Source organism: Bufo bufo, chromosome 2 (assembly GCF_905171765.1).
Source record: "Bufo bufo chromosome 2, aBufBuf1.1, whole genome shotgun sequence".
Lineage (NCBI taxonomy): Eukaryota > Metazoa > Chordata > Amphibia > Anura > Bufonidae > Bufo > Bufo bufo.
This window is the reverse complement of record NC_053390.1, coordinates 839436189-839444147: the sequence shown is the minus strand read 5'-3', so window position 1 is coordinate 839444147 and position 7959 is coordinate 839436189. Positions and strand designations below refer to the sequence as shown.

At 55.2% G+C, this 7959-nt stretch overlaps 1 protein-coding gene across 2 annotated transcripts; it reads right to left on the bottom strand.

Moving 5' to 3' along the window:
* Positions 1–1564: 1564 nt before the first annotated feature.
* On the bottom strand, positions 1565–6871 carry CCDC142 (coiled-coil domain containing 142). Of its 2 annotated transcripts, XM_040419477.1 has the most exons (11): positions 6759–6871; positions 5894–6004; positions 4788–5723; positions 4529–4615; positions 4235–4384; positions 4008–4156; positions 3819–3929; positions 3630–3744; positions 3343–3520; positions 1924–2129; positions 1565–1844 (listed from the first exon to the last, which is right to left on the bottom strand). In XM_040419477.1, the coding sequence occupies exons 2-11, from the start codon at positions 5943–5945 to the stop codon at positions 1651–1653; spliced, it is 2178 nt and encodes a 725-aa protein (XP_040275411.1). In that variant the 5' UTR covers positions 5946–6004; positions 6759–6871; the 3' UTR covers positions 1565–1650. The 2 variants fall into 2 exon arrangements, with proteins under 2 accessions (XP_040275411.1, XP_040275413.1); XM_040419479.1 differs by lacking the exon at positions 1565–1844 and having other exon boundaries at positions 1930–2122.
* Positions 6872–7959: the final 1088 nt, after the last annotated feature.

Here is a 7959-nt window from a genome sequence, read left to right as displayed (position 1 = left end):
CCCTCCACAGTATGAGGACGACTGATGGAGTAACGGTTGCTTCAGCTGCTCGTTCCTCGGGGGCTCTGTGGCAGCTTTAGACGGGCCAATTATCAGTTGGAGCCCGACAACTGGCCCAAACATCAGGCCATGTCAACCCAGCATTGGACCAAACACACTGAAGGTTCAAATTTCGGCCTCAAAGGCAATGTGTCACCAAAGAGTTTTTCTGCTAGTTAAATCCAGACATCTAATCTCTAATCCGTTTTTGTTTTCCGATTGCAGATAGTTTCCTGAGCAGGATTATGGGGCGGACATCTTGCATTACAGCAGCCACACGGGCCATAGACACAATGGACAGGAGTGGACCTCATTGCCTTCTATAGGCATGCTTGGTGATGTGCAGACGTCAGGAAGGAGTCGATAACCTACTGTGAAAGATGGATCCTGTGTGCTGTATACAGAGGTGCTGTCATTCTAATCCTGCCTGTAATGACAAGCAGATAACTGCCATCCAGTGGTCTGCACAGAACAGAGCGGCGGAAACCAGAGGATTTTATATGGAAAACTACATGATTTCAGTCGGCCTAGCAGGGCTACCCTTAATAAAAGGTTCCGTTACAGGAGCTGGAAGACTTCCCACCGCAGAACGGTACCTCCGTTATCGGACTGTGCGTCTTCTAACACACTCACTGGCCAAGGTGGGATTTACGTTTCACGGTCACCTTTGTTTTGTCCATCTCCTTCTTCTGGGACAGACAGTAAATCTCATAATCTGGAAGCCACAAAACAGTGCGGGAAAGGCCTTCTCCTTCTCCACTAGGGCTGAAACCATTACTCGATTTAATCGAGTAATTCGACACAAAAAAATTTGGGGGGGGGGGAGGAAGGAGCAGATGGCACCGGGGGGGGGGGGGGGAAACGGAGCAGATGGCACCGGGGGCGGGGGGGGGGGGGGGAAGGGATGGAGCTGATAGCGCCGGGGGGGGGGGGGGGGGGGGGGGGGGGGAGGGAGGGATGGAGCCGATGGCGCTGGGGGACGGAGCTGATGGCACCGGGGGGGAAAGAGAGCTGATGGCACTGGGGGGGAACTGAAGCTCTTGGGCTGATCGCACAGGGGGGAACGAAGGGTGTTGGTGTCTGATGAGTTTTTATAAAGGAAAACAGTCTATTCATTCATTTTTTCTTATTAGAGTACTCGATTCATCGTAAAAAATTAATTGATAGAATAGTCGATTTCTAAAATAATCGTTTACTTTAGCCCTATTCTCCAGTACCAAGGAACGAGCTAACAGTTACCACTGCCCGATGGATAAGAGCTTTCAGAGAGACCTGACCCGTCCTGAAGGCAGAGAGTGCCGCTAGTGATGAAGTCCGTCAGGCAACCACCGGGATGAAGCCAATGACATTACTGCCATTTGGCCACAAATTATCGTCAGCAGCCTCCCCCTGGTTAAGACGTTGCTCTGTTACTCTCCTCCTGTCAATTACTGGTAAGAGTATTGTTCTTTCAGTTTTTTGGCCAGCTGGTGCCCACCTTCAGGTTACGGTAATGTCGCCCACCACAGTGATGACAATTGTGGATATCAGAAATATTTAATAAAATAGAGCTCTGAATATAAAATAATAAGTTATAATGTACGATTGTCTCGGCCTCGCCGCTCCCACAACTCATCCCAGCCCATTCCAACCCTTGTGGAGACGGAGGGAAAGCCACTGGCGCTGGTTGTGGGGGAGGTAGGAGTCGTGGCTGTGCCTCGGCTGCTGTGCAGGATAATTATTGCTCCACACCCTGCGCCCCAGACTGTCCAGACTCTGCAGACTATCCGATACGCTGTCCACGGTGGTGCGACACAGGGGAGGACCTGACCATGAGAAGACGGCAAATTAATGATAAAAAAAAACACCCTCACGAGAAGCACGAAGGACACAGTGCCTACTCACAGCAGAAGACGGAGCAACCGCGGGTCTGCAGGTAAGTCTTACGAGATGGCTGCTGCAGGAGGCACACAATGGCGTTATCTGCTTTCTGGAAAACCGGGAGAGACAGCACCGCCTGGAGCACTTCTGGAGACAGCCCAAACTCTGGAGACTTCAGCAGCGCACGGACACTCTCAAAATCACATCTGAGTTGTAGTGCTCCCTGCAAACTGAGAGACAGATGCTGAGCACAGAATGGAGGGGAGACGAAGCTTAGAAACCTTCTCCACAACAAAGAGACGTCAACACATCAGTGACTCCTCAAGAGACTGTAGACATAATGACCTCTTCTTGAGAGAAGAGACAGCAGACACCAACACATAACCTCTTCTCGAGAGATCAGACAGCAGACACCAACACATAACCTCTTCTCGAGAGATCAGACAGCAGACCACACACAACAACCTCTTCTCGGGACAAGAGATGGCAGACACCAACACATAACCTCTTCTCGGGACAAGAGATGGCAGACACCAACACATAACCTCTTCTCGGGACAAGAGATGGCAGACACCAACACATAAACCTCTTCTCGGGACAAGAGATGGCAGACACCAACACATAAACCTCTTCTCGGGACAAGAGATGGCAGACACCAACACATAAACCTCTTCTCGGGACAAGAGATGGCAGACACCAACACATAAACCTCTTCTCGGGACAAGAGATGGCAGACACCAACACATAAACCTCTTCTCGGGACAAGAGATGGCAGACACCAACACATAACCTCTTCTCGGGACAAGAGATGGCAGACACCAACACATAACCTCTTCTCGAGAGATCAGACAGCAGACACCAACACATAACCTCTTCTCTAGAGATCAGACAGCAGACACCAACACATAACCTCTTCTCGAGAGATCAGACAGCAGACACCAACACATAACCTCTTCTCGAGAGATCAGACAGCAGACACCAACACATAACCTCTTCTCGAGAGATCAGACAGCAGACACCAACACACAACAACCTCTTCTCGGGACAAGAGATGGCAGACACCAACACATAACCTCTTCTCGGGACAAGAGATGGCAGACACCAACACATAACCTCTTCTCGGGACAAGAGATGGCAGACACCAACACATAACCTCTTCTCGGAACAAGAGATGGCAGACACCAACACATAACCTCTTCTCGGGACAAGAGATGGCAGACACCAACACATAACCTCTTCTCGGGACAAGAGATGGCAGACACCAACACATAACCTCTTCTCGGGACAAGAGATGGCAGACACCAACACATAAACCTCTTCTCGGGACAAGAGATGGCAGACACAACAACCTCTCTTCGGGACAAGAGATGGCAGACACAACAACCTCTCTTCGGGACAAGAGACAGCTGGGCAGGACTTCCAGGGTAGCCTCTCATTACACACCTGAATCTTGGCCTCTCCTGAAGGATATGTTCCATCCAGGCTTCCATGAACACCCCGACACTAATGCACACGGCAGACATCTGTTCTTCCAGAGACAGAGGACGGACTCCATCCAGGAGCGGTACCAGCAATGCATTCACTGCAGCCCGAGCGTACTCACTGGGAACCAGGTCAGGACCTGCAGGGAAAACACGGGAGAAAAATGTCAGCCATCTCCGCATGTAGACTCAGGCTCAGCGGCCATATCAGCAGATTGCTGTCCGCTCCCCCACCTACGTGGCACTCACCGTCCACCCTCTTCCCTCTCCAGTGACGTCCGGCCGGCATGGTGTGCTGGAAAATATCCTGAGCATGATGAGTGCACACAGCGCCCAGGAGGCGGGGCACACACAAGGCCACGCCCTGCAAAGAGGAGGGGGTACAGTAACTACGGGGGACCCTCTCTCCACACTGCACAGCGGAGGCCATGTACTCACCTCCAGGCTCTCCACCACGTTCTGTAGCTTAACGCACAGTGGCTGGCTCACGGGAGACCATTCCACGTCATGTGCAGCGGCATTCACACTGCGCATCTGGTCTTTTATCACCTGAGATACAGATCAGCGTTAAAAGATCAGTGGAGACACCTTCAGTGGGTGACAAGACGAGGGACGAGCCATTCTTACTGGAAGATCTCCATGACTTATCAGCAGCAGATGACCCAGAGACCCGGAGCTGTTGTAGACCTGAGAGCGGCTCCTCAGCCACGAATCACAGAGCTGCAGGGACGCCACACAACGGCCGAGGACGGCCTGCTGACCAGAGACGTCGCCTGCTGCAGAAACAACACCAAGGATGAGGTCAGAGGCTCGAGGTGACTCCTGCTCGGGTACACAGTGACGTGGCATCTTACCAGAGCTCAGAGCATGCAGCAGCACCGACGACTCCTGGCACACTGTAACGAGGGCATCAGCGGTTCTGCTGTGTGTCCTGCGGGCCCCGTCATCCAGCAGCGAAGTCACACACTTATCTGTAAGAGCCGAACTCAAGGCCCAACACATCCCTGCGGAGGACAGAAGGTCAGAGCACGACTCTGTGCACCCGACATGTACCCCCCTCCCAGCAGCCTGCTTCTCTCACTGTCCCATCCAGTAATGTAGGGCGCGCCTCGCTGCTGAGCCCCCAGAAACGCGTTGCCCGCTCTTACCTGTGTCCCAGGAGATGAAGGCCGCGGTGCGCAGTAAGCGATGACAGAGGAGGCGGCCCGATTCTCGGCACTGCTCGGGGACGGCGTCTATATTATACAGAAAGTTATAATCACCACCGAGTCTAAAGCTGCCCCGATATCACATGGACAACATCTCCCCAGCAAAGGGGCCCCTGGCAGAGAATGTTAGTGAGAGGGGCCCCTTAGTGACAGGACAGTTACCCCCCCCCCCCAAGCATCCCACACGTGTACAGCCTACCCGATGTCAGCATGCTCTGTAGTGACTGGATGATGGCCGGGGTCCTCTTCCCCACAGCACATGGCATCAAGCCTGGCATCGCTTGGACTCCGTGTCTGCCAGGGTACAAGGCCTGGAAGAGATAGGTGGAGAGGACCGGCCACAGGTGGCTGCAGTACTGCGCATACAGGAGTCTGTCTCTGCTGCGCAGGCTCTGGCCCTCCACCACGTGATCCAGGCCGCCCACCACCCTCAACAGAGGGGCCACCAGGCCTTTATCTTCCTGAATTAGGCTCTCCAGACGGGACAAGAGCGCTCCGCTCGCCTCCTCCAGCCTGTGCGAGGAGACGTGTCCGACCATCAGGCGCCCCCGCTCCTGGGCTATGATCTCCAGGGACCTAGTGATGGACATCGGGGACATCTCTTTCCACGGTGTTGCCCATGGTGACACATACATTAAGACTTTGTTGTAGATGATCAGAGCTCGGCAAAGACTCCCAGGAGCCTCTGCGGTGATCCGCGCTGCTCTACGCACTGCGCTCAGGACATGCTCCTCTGTCACTATGGCCGCCTTCACGGACATCAGCTGCAGTGTGCTGCGCATGTTCTGGAGAGAGCGGTGTAACAGCGGGGAAAGTGGACGCAGCCGCTGGTCGGCCTGGACCTTCCTCTGCAATAACGCCCCGCCGTGACACAGCTCCTGCAGCCTAAGACACGTGGCCTCCAATCCAGAGAGCGCCGTCTGCTCCACCATCTTACAATATTCCAGGACTCGCATCTGATGGAAGACAAACTCCTGCGCAAGGGTGAGGAGGCGCCGCTGCCGGCGGAGGAACTGCAGCGATGCACCGTGTCTGCCTGGATCACTGTATGTCGGCTCCTCCCCTTCACCGATGACATCACACGGCGACTGTGCACTCTGGAGCAGAACTGAAGAACGGAGTGAGGAGGCGGAGCCTAAAGATACAGAGAGTAAATACAAAGGGGCCCCGAGGGGCCTACAGAGCACCCAACCCCCCAAAGAAAGCAGAGACCTCTCCCCCGAAAGAGGATTCCCAGAAGCAGGAAATGCTAGAGAACAGAGCAGAGGAAACCCCTAGAAGAGACCCTGACTAGAGCGCGTTCACCTTGTAGGAAGCCATGTCTGTATTCAGACCAGGGCGCCTCACGTCTCCTCATTGGCTCAAGGTGATGGGAAGAACTCGGCTGCTCGGCTCCTTCATCATCAGATCCATCGTCTGAAAGAAAAGAAGCCATTTACTATGAATCAGGGCGAGCATCACCGTCCAGTCCGCGACAGCCGGGCCCAGACGCCGTCCAGTCCACAACAGCCGGGCCCAGACGCCGTCCAGTCCACAACAGCCGGGCCCAGACGCCGTCCAGTCCACAACAGCCGGGCCCAGACGCCGTCCAGTCCACAACAGCCGGGCCCAGACGCCGTCCAGTCCACAACAGCCGAGCCCAGATAGCGTCCAGTCCACAACAGCCGAGCCCAGATACCGTCCAGTCCACAACAGCCGAGCCCAGATACCGTCCAGTCCACAACAGCCGAGCCCAGATACCGTCCGCAGTCCACAACAGCCGAGCCCAGATACCGTCCAGTCCACAACAGCCGAGCCCAGATACCGTCCACAGTCCGTAACAGCCGAGCCCAGATACCGTCCAGTCCGTAACAGCCGAGCCCAGATACCGTCCAGTCCACAACAGCCGAGCCCAGATACCGTCCGCAGTCCGTAACAGCCGAGCCCAGATACCGTCCAGTTCACAACAGCCGAGCCCAGATACCGTCCGCAGTCCGCAACAGCCGAGCCCAGATACCGTCCAGTTCACAACAGCCGAGCCCAGATACCGTCCGCAGTCCACAACAGCCGAGCCCAGATACCGTCCGCAGTCCGCAACAGCCGAGCCCAGATACCGTCCAGTCCGTAACAGCCGAGCCCAGATAATGATAACACTATATAATACGGGAGGGGGGATCGGTTTCCTCGTTACCTCCACATATTTCCCGTCTCCAGTCTCAGAATCCACAACACAGCGCACAGGAAGTAGTCGCGGGGCATGCCGGGAAGTGTAGTCTGTACGGGGTGTATACCGGTGCATGCCGGGAAGTGTAGTCTGTACGGGGTGTATACCGGTGCATGCCGGGAAGTGTAGTTTAAAACAGGTCACGTGATCGTAATGAGCGGCGATGAAGCAGTTGGAACTTGTTGACACTGAGGAGAAGTATTGTGCCACCTAGTGGTCAGGACCAGAATGTCATCATCATCTGCAGACAAACATATAGAGGCTGGAACTAAGGAGGCAGAACTGAGGGGATGGAGGTTAGGAGGAGGCAGGACTGGGGAGAATGGAGGCAGAACCGGGGAGGAGAAGTTAGGACTGGGGAGGAGAGGTTAAGAGAAGGCAGGACTGGGGAGGAGAGGTTAAGAGAAGGCAGGACTGGGGAGGAGAGAGGCAGAACTGGAGAGGAGAGAGGTTAGGAGGAGGCAGGACTGGGGAGGATGGAGGCAGAACTGAGGAGGAGGGAGGTTAGGAGAAGGCAGGACTGGGGAGGAGAAGGCAGAACTGGAGAGGAGGGAGGTTAGGAGAAGGCAGGACTGGGGAGGAGAAGGCAGAACTGGAGAGGAGAGAGGTTAGGAGGAGGCAGGACTGGGGAGGATGGAGGCAGAACTGGAGAGGAGGGAGGTTAAGAGAAGGCAGGACTGGGGAGGAGAAGGCAGAACTGGAGAGGAGAGAGGTTAGGAGGAGGCAGGACTGGGGAGGATGGAGGCAGAACTGGAGAGGAGGGAGGTTAAGAGAAGGCAGGACTGGGGAGGAGAAGGCAGAACTGGAGAGGAGAGAGGTTAGGAGGAGGCAGGACTGGGGAGGATGGAGGCAGAACTGAGGAGGAGGGAGGTTAGGAGAAGGCAGGACTGGGGAGGAGAAGGCAGAACTGGAGAGGAGAGAGGTTAGGAGGAGGCAGGACTGGGGAGGATGGAGGCAGAACTGAGGAGGAGGGAGGTTAGGAGAAGGCAGGACTGGGGAGGATGGAGGCAGAACTGAGGAGGAGGGAGGTTAGGAGGACACAGGACTGGGGAGAATGGAGGCAGAACTGGGGAGGAGGGAGGTTAGGAGAAGGCAGGACTGGGGAGGAGGGAGGTTAGTAGAAGGCAGGACTGGGGAGGAGGGAGGTTAGGAAAAGGCAGGACTGGAG

Excerpts from the sequence above, each read along its gene's own strand:
- CCDC142 (XM_040419477.1), bottom strand. The coding sequence starts at position 5,945 with ATGAGGAGACGTGAGGCGCCCTGGTCTGAATACAGACATGGCTTCCTA. Across the intron at positions 4,616-4,787 it reads ACAGAGCATGCTGACATCGG|ACGCCGTCCCCGAGCAGTGC; the intron begins GTAGGCTGTACA and ends TGTATAATATAG. Across the intron at positions 2,130-3,342 it reads CAGGAGAGGCCAAGATTCAG|TTTGCAGGGAGCACTACAAC; the intron begins GTGTGTAATGAG and ends TCTGTCTCTCAG.